This window comes from Corvus hawaiiensis, chromosome 12, assembly GCF_020740725.1.
Source record: "Corvus hawaiiensis isolate bCorHaw1 chromosome 12, bCorHaw1.pri.cur, whole genome shotgun sequence".
NCBI lineage: Eukaryota > Metazoa > Chordata > Aves > Passeriformes > Corvidae > Corvus > Corvus hawaiiensis.
The window spans coordinates 6,662,230-6,675,294 of NC_063224.1; the positions used below are offsets into that span (position 1 = coordinate 6,662,230).

Genomic DNA, 13,065 nt, shown 5'->3' on the forward strand with positions numbered 1-13,065 from the left:
AGTCCCCGGGCCCCGAGGCTCCTCGGGACCCCCGCGCACCCCCGGCGCTGCCCCAGCCCCCGCCCGGCCCCCAGCACCGCGCCCCGCGGCCGCTGGGAGAAGGGGACAACGAGGAGCAAAAGGAGGGGACATCGGCCAGCGCCTGCCCGCCACCGCGGCTGAGCCATCGCACTCCGAGACCTGCTCCGAAACTCACGAGTTCGGCTCTCCTAAAATGAAAGCCACCCCCAGCCATCCTTCTCCTTTGTTGCAGAGGCACTTACCCAAAAGCTGGCACCAAACAACTTGTTCTCTTTTTCTTTCTCTTTCTCTTTTTTTTCTTCTTCTTTACCGTTTTCTTTTTCTTTCTCTTTTTCCTTTTTCTATTTTCGTTTTACTTTTTAAAAATTTTTTTCCTATTTGATTTTTAATTGGCAGTTCACTAGGCTGTACACAGGGTCAGGTGCTAAACACTTTTTTTTTCTGGTTTGTTGTTGTGGTTAAGAAAAAATATGGATTGATGGACGGATGTTCACACTAGGTGCTCTGTTAAGGTCACTGTAGCAATTAAAGCTCTGAGAATGCACAGACTGCAGTCAAAATATATCAAGAAACATCATTTTGAGTGATTAAGGCAGTTTGCAGATGGTTACTGTTGCCCAAATGGCATGAAGCTGTGTTGAGGGCAGGAGGCAGGGGTTTAGGTTGGATATTAGGAACAGGTTCTTCCCCCCAAAGGTTGTTTGGGCACTGGAAAAGGCTCCCCAGGGAAATGGACACAGCACCAAGCCTGCCAGAGTTCAAGGAACATTTGGACAATGCTCTGAGAGGCACGGGGTGGGACTGCTGGGGTGGTCCTGTGTAAGGGCCAGGAGTTGGACTCAATCCTTGTGGGTGCATTTCAACTCAGGATATTCTATGAAACAAAGTGGGGTAGGACCCTCCATCTCTCGCCAGTTACTTCTCAGCAGTTCTTAGATGCCAGAAGTCAATAAAAAACCGGATAAGGCAAATATATGTTGTGGTTCCAAAACTGTGTGTACTGGGCACCCAAAGTTATCTGGCCTTCGCATGTGCCACTGTGGTATCTGTTGTTATTGCTGCATCAAAAACAGGTACCACAAAACCAGCTGGATGCACAGACCCCAGATTCCTGAGGGTTTTGCTGTTACTCCCTGTTTGGGATCCTATCAGGGCTATGAATTGGGTTGGCATTCACGAGCTGTCGGCTCATTGGAAGCGCCGTCTGTGCCCGGAGGATGGACTTTCACAGAGTCCTTTCCTCCCCAGCCGCCGAGGGATGCTAAACTGGCCCTTGTGCAATCCCAGAGGCAGCCAGTTTGCGTGGGGGAGAGGGATGAGCTGCCGGAAGGCAATATAAGGCACAGAGCAACCCCGAGTGTGACGACCCACCCTTAATGCGAAGGAACCAGGGCAGTGGTGGATGGAGGAGCAGAGAGCAGCCTGGCAATGGTAAGTGGGATGAGTACAAGGTGATGGGATCTCTCAGGCTTGCTGCAGCAAGCAAGGAGCAGAGCAGGGAATGAACCCTCCTTGCCCAGCAGTCTCGCAGTCTCAGCTGCACAGGGTCGGTGGAGGCAGGTACGGATGTGCTGTGTGAGGGGGGCTTTTGGTGTTGGCTTTGCCCTGCTCTCAGAGCGCTGACAGAGCATTGCCCAGCCACCAGTCCTGGCTGACTCACATCCACATCTCTGATAAGGCGTATCTGGTGTCCAGGACTAATCCAGCACAGTGCCAATAATTTCCCCAAAGAAATCCATTATCTGTACCAACAGAAGATATTGACTTAATCTGAGTCCTTTTAACACTAATTTTAGTCATGTTCAAGGCTTGGGTTTGGTTTTTTACCCCGTTGTCTCCTTGTTATGGATATGGTTTACTGGAACAGTGAGGATCCTTTTACAAATCCTAACTCTTCAAAAGAGTTGTAGTGGCAAGAGGGTAACTCCTTTCCTCTTTGGGGACCCCAGACTGATGCCTCAGCTGTGCAGTTTTACTTAAATTTCCTGTTCTTACTTAAATGTGGCTTTATCACTGTCAGCACATCCCTGGGGGTCTAAGGGCTTGTTTCTCCCACCTCCTCTTTCTGGAATAGCTACCTAAATTCAGGATAGTGTTTGACCCTTGTGTTAACCTGATGGGGGAAGGCTGATCAGGCCCTTTGGGTTGGGTAATGACTGTGTGCCACGGAACCTAGGAAATACAGTACAGAAATTATTGCACCCATGCTTGAGGGTTCACTCTTTCTGAATGACTGCAAACATCTCCAGTGAACATAATAACAAATCCGAGTTATCCAGAGCCTGCTTGTTTTTCCAGGAAAGGACTGTGAGATGTTTGCTGCTGCTCTCTGTGCTCTGCCTGGCTGGCTGTGAAGGCAACAAGAGTGAGTCTCCCTGTGCTCTGTCCCTGCTGGGTCATGGATGGGTAGTATGGAAAGGAGAGGTCAAACCCTCACCTGATCCATGCTCAAGTTCCTCATTCAGGGCACTGCTGAAAGCTGTTAAGGCAGAACAACAGAGTAGGGCTCAGTGAGGCAGGAACTGGGGTGCAGGAGTCGGCAAAATAGGCAGAAACTGCAGGCTCTCCACCCCAGCCACAGAGGGTGTGTAAACCATAGAAATGGGCACAGGTGCTGCAATGTGCCACCATGCTCCTTAGTGACAGTGACAGGCCCTGTGGCTCTGATCCAGATTACAGCTGTGCTGAGGAGGTCTCACAGCTTCCCAGCAAGCTGAGGCAGCAGGTTCTTCCTCTGATGTGTCTGCTCTGGCTCTAGGCAAAGATCTCAGGCCTTGAGAGCTGTGCAGAGCTTCCTGCAGTGGGGTGAGTTCTCAAATCTCTCATCAGGGAGATATTCTTGCTGCATTTCAGCTTCCTTACCTTTCCTTTGCTGCAGGTGAGCTGGCAAGCACCCATGGCCTGGGGCCAGGGGTTGCCCTCCGTGTCAAGAGGAGCCCAGACGCCTGTCTGCCAAACCCGTGCCAGCACCAGGGGCAGTGCCAGTTGACAGAGGACAGACCAGTTTGCAGCTGCAAGCCAGGCTTCACAGGGGAGTTCTGCCAAGGTAGGGCTGGTGAGCCCTCCCCAGTCTGTCCATGGGCACTGGAGGGAAGGGTGATGGGCACAGTACGCTGGTGTTACCATTGCTCTCCACTCCTGGAGCACATCCCAGCTCCTGGTTCAGGTGCATTCCCCACCAATATAACCATATTCTGGCTACATGCTGGTACAAGATGCAGCCACAGGCCATTTTCTTCTTCCCCAAAAGCCTTCATTCCTTGGCTGTGCCATGGTGTAGCAGGGCATGCTGCAGGGCACAGCTGCCTCACAGTCTCAGAACAAGCACATGCACCCTGGCACAGATATAGTGAAGCCCCTTCCAGACACTGACCAAAAACTGTGTCTTCCTCTGAAGGAAAGGGTCACTGTCCCTGTCCGGTGCCCTTGACAGACTGGGGGGGTTCAGCCCTCGAAAGGGACCAGACTGCCCTTTGCCCAGTGTCTCTGAAGAGCCCTAGAGCAGCCTGCACCAAGGATGGGACAAGGGGCTGCTGAGCTCAGTGGGACTGTGCCATCCCCCAGCTGACCTAGGGCTCCTTCAGGCGTCTCCCTTATTGCTATTGCAGATGGCTTTTTCCCCCAGATGTGGTACTGAAGTTGGCCTGCGAGGAAGAGCACATGAAGATGATGGTGAGGAAGGAGGTGTTTGAGCTCTTGAAAATCCCGCTGGAGCTTGTCCACTTGAAGAACCAGGCATGCAAGGTTTCAGAGAAGGAAGAAGAGGGTGAGCTGTTCTTTGCAGCCACTCTCACAGGTGAAAACCACACTGCCTGTGGATCAGTAATCCAGGTGAGGATCCATAGATCCGAAGCTGTGAGAGGAGCAGATATGCTGAGGGGGTACAGCGAAGGGCAGCCCCAAAGGCTTTTCCTTCTGGGTGCTGTAAAGTTTTCATTCCCCTTGAAAGTCTTTCCTGCAGATGTCAGAAAGCTCTTCCGTCTCTGCCAAACCCCTGCTGGCAGCACATTTTGTCTTATTTAGGAGAGCTTGGAAGTCTCACTGTGCACTGATAACAGCCCTCAGCTTTCTGGAAACATTCTCTGAACTCTGCAGCCATGGCCCCTTGATCCCTCACTTGCTTCATGGAGCAGGAAGGGTGCAGAGGAAATGGTGCTCCAGCTCTGCATTGCGCAGAAGAGCCCTGTGCTCACTACAGTGACTCCTGTGCCAGCAGCCCCCAGACACAAGCTAGAACCCCAGCAGAAATCCAGGCCTGGAGCAGCTATAGCTGAATTGCACCCTCTGAACTTGCAGCTCTGTGTATGGCTTTAATCATGGTCTGGAGACTTAATTTCTGTGTCGTTCCAGCAAAACAGCTCCCACATCTCGTACTCCAACGTCATTGAGTCAGAGCAGGAAGCCCACAGGGCCATGATCTCCCGGAGTTTTCAGCTTGAGGTGCACTTCTCCTGCATCTACGCCTACGAGCAGGTTGTGAGACTGCCCTTTGCTCTCACTGCTGTTGACAAGTAAGTGTCCCATTTCACCTTGCTGCTGGCATGGTGTCTTTGAGTTTGGAGAAAAATAGATTCAGTGAGATAATTTGCAAAGGCCCTAGGAAGCCCCTAGAGAGCTCTGAGAGCAATGCCAGGCACTCTGGTGGCCTCACTTGTACTGTGTCCTTCCCACTTTCTTGTTCTGCTCGTCAGCTCTCATCCTCTGCTCTCAGGCTGGTACAGTTCGTGGTCAGAGAAGGACACTTCAACGTCAGCATGAGACTGTACAAGTCCCCCTCCTACCTCCAGCCTTATCACCTGCCAAGTGTGGCTGTCCCCCTTACGGACACACTCTATGTCCTGCTGAAGATGGAAGGGCAGCACCAGGTCAAGTACTTCCTGCTGAGTGTTTTGGACTGCTGGGCCACACCGAGCACGGATCCACACCAGGACATGCAGCACAAGCTCATTGAGCAGGGGTGAGTGCAGTGCCCCCAGCACATCCAGTCTCCCTGCACCACAGTGTGTCAAGGACTGAGATAGAAATAGGCCTGTTCAGTTAAGCCTGTGTCCCTGTGGGATGTGGTGTCCCAGGCTGGGATGCTCCACCTCATTTGCCACGCACTGATCCAGCCCTCATGTCCCAGGTGTCCCCATGATGAGACAGTGACCTATCTGAATGCCATTGGGGAGAGCACTTCTGCCAAGTTCAGCTTCCAGATGTTTCAGTTTGTTGGTTACCCCGAGGTGTTCCTGCACTGCCGTGTCCAGCTCTGTCTTCCTGACAGCCCAGAGCCCTGTGCCAAGGTGAGCTCCCTCGCTGGTCTGCACTGTGCCCTGGCTGGGTGTGAGACCTCCCTTCCCTAGGCCTGCTGCTTGGAGAAGGGGCTTTGTTCTGGTTTTGGGTGCCTCACAAAATAAACACCGCCCAGAATCAGGAGCTCAGCCCAGTGCCCTGAACCAAAGGTACGAGGGCCTGAACCCACCAGAGAGCTCCTTTCCCTCCTCACTGGGAAAGGAAGGGAGGTCAACAGGCTGACCCAAGTGCAGAGTGCTTCTCCCCTGCCCTCCCATCACCCTTCCCTTGGCTTTGTTGACAGCAATGCCCCGGGCACTGGAGGAACAGGCGGGCGCTGGCAGATGACTACAATAGGATTGTCTCCTACGGGCCCATCCACCTGCTGGCTGCTCCTTCCTCAGGAGCAGAGACCCATCATTCCAGCACTGACCAGAAGGACCCAGCGGGTATGTATGTCCTCCTGAGCACCGAGGTCAGTCCAGGAGATCCAAGCAGCAGTCCAGGAGCAGGGCTGGGGGCAAGCCCACCTACAGCATGGCTCAGACCAGGCATGCATGCTGAGCTGTGTGGAACTCCTGAGCAGCAGCGGTGGGTGGAGGCCATTTGAGGTGACTGAGTCCCGTTAGTGCCCTCAGAATCCCAAAGTACCCCCAGCTCCAGTGGCTCCTGCCCTTCACAGGAGATGACCTCCCTGAATCTATCCCCAGTCAGACATGCCACACCAGGGCTCAGAGCTGGCTCAGGGGACCCAGATACATAACCAATCTCTCTCCTCTTTGGCAGGACCCAGCCCGTGGCTCTCTGGGGCCCTCGTTCCGCTGTGTGTGCTCGCTATGCTCACCGTGGCTGCTGCCGCCGTCAGCGTGGGGCGGCGAATGGTTTAGGAAACAGCTGTTTCCCAATAAACGAATGTTTCTCAATAAATGAAGTAGCAGAGAGGCTCTTGCTGTGTCTTTATGGGTGTTTTAGGGAAGGGGGTAATGGTTGGATGCAAACAGTGCTTGAAGGGTGAGGTGCTTCAGAGTTTCTGTTTCCTGTAGCATCTCTTGGACCTTAGCCCCTCCAGGCCCACGGTCTCTAAACTCAAAGTATGTACCTAGGGATGGGAGGATCCTTCCTCCTGCTTCCCAGAGAGTCACCCTAGCATGTGGGAAGATGGAAGTACCCCACTCTAGATACCTGCCCTCCCAAAGCTGGTCTTTACATAGTTCTGTGCAACACCAAAGTAGCATTAGCAGAGAAGGGGCTGCTTTGTGCATGCACGTGTGTGTGTGCACTCATCCTTAGTGATTTCTGCCTTAATTCATGACATTTCTCTTTTCATTCATGACAAATTACCAGCAAAACTTGTGTCCATTGATACATCCCTAATATAAAGCAAATAACAAACAATACTGTAGGTATTAAAGACTAAATTCACAGTGCTCAGACAGCTGGCAGGGATTTAATATTAAAATACAGGTCAGGACAAGACAGTAGTTGCCCTGCAAGGCAGCTGTGTGTGCATTTTGGCTGAAGCACAGTGTCTATGAGGGAATTGTCACTGGCTCCAGTGTTTTGCAGGAAGGATATCCAGCATATCTCTGCCAGAGAGCAGGGAGATGTACTGCAAAGAAGCTCATGGGTTGCCTCTTCTTTTTGCCGACTCCCAGACACAAACCTCCCACATCTGGGCTGGAGCAAGTCAATCCTCTCCCTCCACTGTCAGGAAACTCACTGCTGGGCTGGTTCAGCACCAAAGACCACTTTTGACAAAGAGGGTGATGGCTCTTTCATGGCTGAAGGCAGGTGCTTTGTGGGCTTCCTCCTTGTCCCCTGGGGAATGAGATCAGGAGCCCCTCAAGACCGTGGAAGTGCAGCCTGGAGAGACTTTGCAGAAGCATCATCTCTGGAGCTCCTTGCCCAGGGACACCCACCAGGAATGAAAGGGATGAAGCAAAGAGCCCTGCTGAGGTGGATCATGCCCACTGAGGGGTAAACTGAGGTGTGGTAAACTGATCCCTCCCTCTGTGAGGAAGCTGCATCTGCCAGGATCAAAGATTGCTCTCAGTGGATGCAGGTGCAGGCAGGAAGAGAGGTCCAGCCAGGAGCTAGTCCTGGGAGGCTGTGGTGGTTTTGTCATGTCTGGTGATGTAGGAGAGGGAACCAGTGGTCTCCTTTGTCTTCGGGTAGTAGAGGATGACCAACCAGATGAATATGAAGATTCCTGCAGGGAAAGGAAGACAAACACTCAGCAGCAGCAGGAGACTGGGAAGTATCTTGCCTTTACCTTGCCAGGATGCTCATGACACTTCCACTTCCAGGGGGTTCCCTCATCTCACTCCTGTCCCCCTCTCCTTAAGGTGAACCATTTGGCTGGGACACACCATGAGTGGATAATGTCCCTAGTCCTCTGCTAAGGAATGTCTTTCTTGCAGGAAAACCACCACCACAGGTGGGGTGGATGTAGCTGGAAGCCATGAGCAGCTCCATGCTGGTGGCTGAGACCTACTGCTTGACATGCCCTGCCAAAAGGAAGGGTATGACAGTGCTGGGAAGATGGTGGTACCTTGGGATCCCTGGTCAACCCACAGCCAGGCTGGCTCCTGCCTCCTCCATCTTCCCCACCCAAGCCCAGGGAAGTCAGCTCAGAGTGAGTGCTGACCTTGGAGAGAGTTGAGGATGGTGAAGATATAGAGCACGGCCGTGGAAGAGATGCCGTAGGTGAGGAATGCCAGGGCCCAGGTGGCTCCCAGCAGGCAGAAGAGCCCTGCTGCCACCAGAGCCACCTTCCAGGGCTTACGGTGTCCCTGCACTGCCCCAGTGTTCTGCAAGCTGCAGCTCTTCTGGGTCACCACCCCGAAGACAGCCATGTTGAAGAGGAAGATGAGGCCAAAGTAGCCACAGTTGGTGATGTAGTGGACCAGAAGATGTTTGGAAGTGATCCAGCACCTGAAAAGAGACAACCGTGGTGCCTCCAGCAGCCCTGCAAACCCCAGCAGCACCCATGGGAGCCTTCCCTGTGGGTCTTTTTGGGGATGGAGGGACACCCTTGTGCTGGGGGATTTTCCAAGGCCAGGTGAAGCAGAGGGACAGTGGTGCATATCACTGCCCTCGTGTTGCTCAGCTGGGAGGGAGCCTGGGGAAGCTCCAGGTGGACCTTGGACGTCCCTCCATGACCTGGGAGGGCTGCAGGTGTCACTGAGAAGGCTCAGCATGAGAGGTGGGGGTGGCTGATGTGTTGCAATCACAATTAAGGAAGCAGAAGCAGAAGCATGGCGTAAAGCCAAGCCAGATGGGTGCAATCCCTGACCAGTGCGCTCCTGGCAGGACTGAGCTACCCCTCCCCGTGCCAAAGGGCCACCTGAGCCCTGGGGGCAGTGGCACACGCACAGGTGGGCTATGACCTGGTGCTCCATGTTCTGGATGCTGTATTCTCCATAGCTGCCAATAACTCCTGCCACTCCCACCACGAGAACGGGGAAGCCTGGAAGAAGGGAGACACAATCACGGAATTGTTTAGGTTGGAAAAAACCTCTAAGATCATCAAGTCCAGCCATTAACTCAGCACTGCCACGTTCACCACTAAACCATATCCCCAGGTGCCACAGCCACACATCTTTTGAACGCTTCCAGGGATGGTAATTCCACCACTGCCCAGGGCACCCTGTTCCAGTGCTTGAACACCCTTTCAGTGAAGAATTTTTCCCAAATATCCAATCCAAACCTCCCACTGCCCCTCTCACCCCCCATCTCTCGTCCAGGCTGGTGGTGCTCACCCCAGCCAATCAGGCACAGCTTTGCCAGGTAGTGGTGGATGTAGATGCCCAGGACCTTGACAAAGAGGAGGTAGAGCTGACAGCCCTCCAGCGCCGTCCAGGTGAAGCAGCAGAGCAGGCAATAGTGGGTGAGCCCCCCCAGGACTCTACAGGTCCTTGGGTGGCTCCTGCCAGAGAGCCCACTGTTGAGCAGGAAGACCAGGTTAAGGAGGAACAGGCTGCCCACGAGGTTGACGTGCAGCCCCAGGTTGATGTGGACGGTCTCTTCAAACCTGAACCTGCACCTGAGTGTCCCCAGAGGGACCAGGAAAGGCAGGGGTCACAGCTGAGCAGGGCCCTGTGCTGTACCACAGCAGGTCCACGCACAGGCACCGAAATTGCCTCACATCTCTCCCAGGCTGACAAGCCCTCATGGAGCTGCTGGCACACCCCACCTTATGAAGATGCAGAAGGCGATGGTGAAGATGGCGAAAGCCATGGCTACCCCGCAGCCAGCAGTGGCAACAGCCATCAAGGCTTTTGCTGTGGAGCTGTCCAGAGCTGGGTTCTGCCAAACATGCAGATGTTGAGTTAGACAGGCCCTGGACCAGCCTAGAAAACCTGACTGCAGCTACCAGAGCCATGGGGCTGATAACCCCAGTGGGCTGCTGCAGAGACCCCGTACCAGCCCCCAGTCTGGCCCCCAGAAGGTCTTCAGGGGAAGCAGAGCAGTGGTGGCTCAGAGGAGATGCTCTGAGGTGGGGTGAGGGGTGGGTGAAGTGGACCACCATGCACACCCTCCTGGGAGTCTCCCCCAGGATATGGGACCTCGAGCCTTGCTGTGTCAGAGCCTGCACAAGGCTGAGGCCTTTTCCAGCCTGTCCTGCTCAGCTGACCTGCTGCTGCCCTCCTGAGCTGGGGCCTGGGCTTGCCTGGGAACAGCTATAACTGTCTCTGGGTGGCTGCTCATGACACCCGAGGGGCCACCAAAGTGAGAAGGCAGCACCGCCAGGGCACAGGAGCTGCAGGAAGTGGGATCATCACCAGGAGGAGGGTGAAGAAGGTGAGATGGTCGCAGGAGCAGACTGTCCCCTTGTCCCCGGGCTGCGTTTCACATCCACTGCTGCTCCAGCCTCCTGCCTGCCCTGCAACAGGCACGTGGGGATGGCTGTGAGTGCTGGGCACAGCACCTGTGCCCTGCCCCGCACCCGACGAGGATGTACCTTTGCTGGGATCCCAGAAAACGCATTGCAGGGTGACGCCCTGCAGTGGGGAAGAGCAGCATCAGCCGGCGCCACGGGGAGGGGCACTGGAGGGGAGATGGAGGGCAGGCAGGGCTGACTTACGTGGGGCAGCTGCCTGTGGGCGAAGGTGAGCTTCACAGGGTCCTGCAGCCCCGAGATGCTGCTCTCTCCCACTGTGATGCCCACCACGGTGTTGTCCAAGACCTGTGCTGTCTGGTTGACTTCCTGTGGAGGGGAAACGCTGCCAGAGCTGAGCTGGTGGTTAGCAAGTGCTGGTGGTAGCATGAAGGATGCTGGCAATGCCAGCTCATACCTTGAACATGCCAAGCTGCTGGATATCGAGGACTGTCACCACCACACTCGCTGTTTGGCTACTCAGGGACCGGAATATCTCCCTGGGGAGGTGGATTTTACCTGTCTCTCCTTTCTCTGTGGTGTTCAGCCTGCTGGGGCCCTGTGGCAGAGAGCAGTGAGAGGCTGTTGCTGGCAGGTCACCTCTCTGTTCAGGACCCACCAATCTTGCTCCAGGCACAAATTCAGCCCTGCACAGGTGGCTTTGCAGGAGCCCTGAGGGCAGAAGGGGAGAACCTCATCCCCAGCACCCAGCATCCATGGGGGCAGAGCTGGCAGTGGGACCTCACAGATTCTCTACCCACCATCACCCACACACATGGTCCCCTGGGACATTCAGAGCCTGTGGGTGGGCAGGAGGCACAAGGTCACACATGTTCCTCCTCCTTTCCTACCTCACCCTCCCTCTGACCACCTCAGTCTGCTGAGATGGCTCCTTGGGGAGGGCTCTTTCCTCCCAAGCACCACTTCATGTGACTCCTTGCCAAGGGATGTTGAAGTTGACATGGGCCTGTGATGCAACCCCACAGGGAGGAGGAAGAGCACAGCGGGGCACACCAAGCCCTGGGGCAGGGGCTGAGGGATGCTTGCAAGGTGTGGGTCCTTCCAAGCAAGGGAGAGGGAGGGGCACATCTCACCGCCGTGGGGGAGAAGGTGATGAGGACGTCTCGGGTGACGTCCTCCCTGCGGACACTCAGGAGCAGCGTCTTGAGCCCTTCCAGCAAAGTGTGCTGCCCCGACTGCAGCAGCCTGCGGGACAGGGGGCTGTGGGACAGGTGGACACGGGGACTGAGCCCAAAAACCCTGCCATGGCCACCCCTGCCACTACCTGAACAAGCGCTCCCGCAGGCAGGCACAGGCGCGGATCTCAGAGTGCCACAGCTTCAGGCAGTGCCGGGACAAGTGCAGGAGGTGGGTGATGTTGCCTGGGTTCTGCTGCTTCACCATCACGTTGCAGCACTCATGGTGCTCATCACCCCGAAAAAGGGCTGGGAGGATGGGAGCAGGTGACCAATGGGCACCACAGCAGTGGGTGGGCACTGGGAGCAAGGGTGGGAAGGGGAGGGGACCACTCACCAGAACAGCTGTCCCGTCCTTTGGCAACATCTGGAAGAGGAGTACATGGAGAAACAAGGGGGGAAACACCAAAATCCAGGGCCAGCCCTCCCCCTGTCCGGAGGGAAAGGGGAAGGGAAGGCAGGAGAGTCTGGCGGCTGCCAGGTTTTAAAGGAACAGTCCTGCAGTTACGTGGGCTTCAAAACACCTGGACAGCGATCAGAGCTGGTGAGGGCAAAACTGCTGTGCCCAGCCTGCCAGAGGGGCTCACAAAGGAGACCCCAGACTGCTGGTCCCAGGTTTTAACAAAGCGCCCAGCAACAACCCCCCCCAGCCTCTGTACATCCCAGTGGGGATGCCCCCCTCTGGCCTGTCCACATTTCAGGATGAAATCCCCACATGGTCTTTTGGTGAACACTTTCCCATGAGAAAACCTTCCCACAAAGCCCATGCATCCCCTGGGTTAGGGATGCCTGTCCCCACTTCACCTGCCACTCACCAGGCAGCAGCAGAAGCAGCAGGACAGTGCCCAGGAACAGGTTCATGCCGCTTTGTGGGGTCTCCTGGCTGCCCCTGGCCATCCCACCACACTCTGCTCCCCTTGTCCCGGCAGCTTTGCTCCTCCCCAGGCTCCCCCGGGGCTTGTGGCCACTTCTGAGGCAACAGCCGTTCCTCATTTCCCTTCTGGGAACCCCTCACGCCTTCCTGTGGCTGGCAAGTGACCTGTCCCAGCTCACAGCAACAGCAACAACCGCCAGAGCTGCCGAGTTTCCCCCGTGGCTCCTTCCCATGACCGCCTCAGGGCTTTTTGCTTTCCCTTTCTCCCCACAGTCCTGCCCTCTCCCCACAGTTGATGGCCCTCACCAGCCCGGCAAATGCTGGAGCATCCTCCTCCTAAATGGGGCATCACCACAACCCTCTAGGATAAACCATCCCGTGCCTGGCAAGGCACCCCTGCCCCAGCTGGGTGCTGGAAGGTGGGTAGAGGGGAATGATCCAAAACCACCTGGAAGGGGAATGGTGGGATGGGAGATGTGGTGCTGTGCTTGCAAGAGGCACAGCCAGGACAGCCAGACTCTGCCTGGCCCCACAGCCACTGAGGGGATGATCCCCATCCTGTGATGTCTCCCTCTTCAGATCCCTGTCCTCCACCTGCCTCCCTTTCTGCTGGGTAGTGATGGTCCCGAGAGACTTCCCAAGCCGTGGTATCTCCCTCCGTCACCCCAACCCCAACGGCACCAGGCAGCCAGTGCTCTGCCAGGAGCACCATTATCGGTCCCAGCTCAGCAGGATCCTACAGGGTAAAATGCTGGGTCCTGGCCCAGAAATGGGGTAACCCAGAGGAGAGGTGGATCCCATCAGAGAGCCCACCAACACAC

The 13,065-nt window shown here is 55.5% G+C and overlaps 2 protein-coding genes across 9 annotated transcripts; one reads left to right on the forward strand and one right to left on the reverse strand.

The window, feature by feature from the left end:
- Nucleotides 1-1,422: 1,422 nt before the first annotated feature.
- LOC125332229 (uromodulin-like) lies at nucleotides 1,423-6,195 on the forward strand. Its single transcript, XM_048316934.1, has 9 exons — nucleotides 1,423-1,452; nucleotides 2,320-2,386; nucleotides 2,900-3,067; nucleotides 3,647-3,852; nucleotides 4,372-4,532; nucleotides 4,733-4,978; nucleotides 5,147-5,306; nucleotides 5,600-5,744; nucleotides 6,082-6,195. The coding sequence occupies exons 1-9, from the start codon at nucleotides 1,450-1,452 to the stop codon at nucleotides 6,180-6,182; spliced, it is 1,257 nt and encodes a 418-aa protein (XP_048172891.1). The 5' UTR covers nucleotides 1,423-1,449; the 3' UTR covers nucleotides 6,183-6,195.
- A 528-nt stretch (nucleotides 6,196-6,723) lies between these two features.
- Nucleotides 6,724-12,998, reverse strand: LOC125332156 (adhesion G protein-coupled receptor G3-like). 8 transcript variants are annotated; one of them, XM_048316817.1, is made up of 13 exons: nucleotides 12,186-12,998; nucleotides 11,708-11,737; nucleotides 11,460-11,619; nucleotides 11,269-11,380; nucleotides 10,593-10,733; nucleotides 10,382-10,504; nucleotides 10,259-10,298; nucleotides 10,080-10,180; nucleotides 9,491-9,603; nucleotides 9,057-9,340; nucleotides 8,671-8,764; nucleotides 7,943-8,229; nucleotides 6,724-7,504 (listed from the first exon to the last, which is right to left on the reverse strand). In XM_048316817.1, the coding sequence occupies exons 1-13, from the start codon at nucleotides 12,361-12,363 to the stop codon at nucleotides 7,389-7,391; spliced, it is 1,779 nt and encodes a 592-aa protein (XP_048172774.1). In that variant the 5' UTR covers nucleotides 12,364-12,998; the 3' UTR covers nucleotides 6,724-7,388. The 8 variants fall into 8 exon arrangements, with proteins under 8 accessions (XP_048172774.1, XP_048172773.1, XP_048172771.1 ...); XM_048316816.1 differs by having other exon boundaries at nucleotides 11,708-11,800; XM_048316814.1 differs by having other exon boundaries at nucleotides 7,943-8,764; nucleotides 11,708-11,800.
- Between the last annotated feature and the right edge of the window lie 67 nt (nucleotides 12,999-13,065).

Coding starts and splice junctions, on each gene's coding strand:
- LOC125332156 (XM_048316811.1), bottom strand. CDS start 12,363: ATGAGGAACGGCTGTTGCCTCAGAAGTGGCCACAAGCCCCGGGGGAGC. Junction 11,381..11,459: donor CTGCGGGAGCGCTTGTTCAG/GTAGTGGCAGGG, acceptor CCTGTCCCGCAG/GCTGCTGCAGTCGGGGCAGC. Junction 10,734..11,268: donor TCACCTTCTCCCCCACGGCG/GTGAGATGTGCC, acceptor TCTCTGCCACAG/GGCCCCAGCAGGCTGAACAC.
- LOC125332229 (XM_048316934.1), top strand. Junction 4,533..4,732: donor GCTCTCACTGCTGTTGACAA/GTAAGTGTCCCA, acceptor CTCTGCTCTCAG/GCTGGTACAGTTCGTGGTCA. Junction 5,307..5,599: donor GCCCAGAGCCCTGTGCCAAG/GTGAGCTCCCTC, acceptor CTTTGTTGACAG/CAATGCCCCGGGCACTGGAG.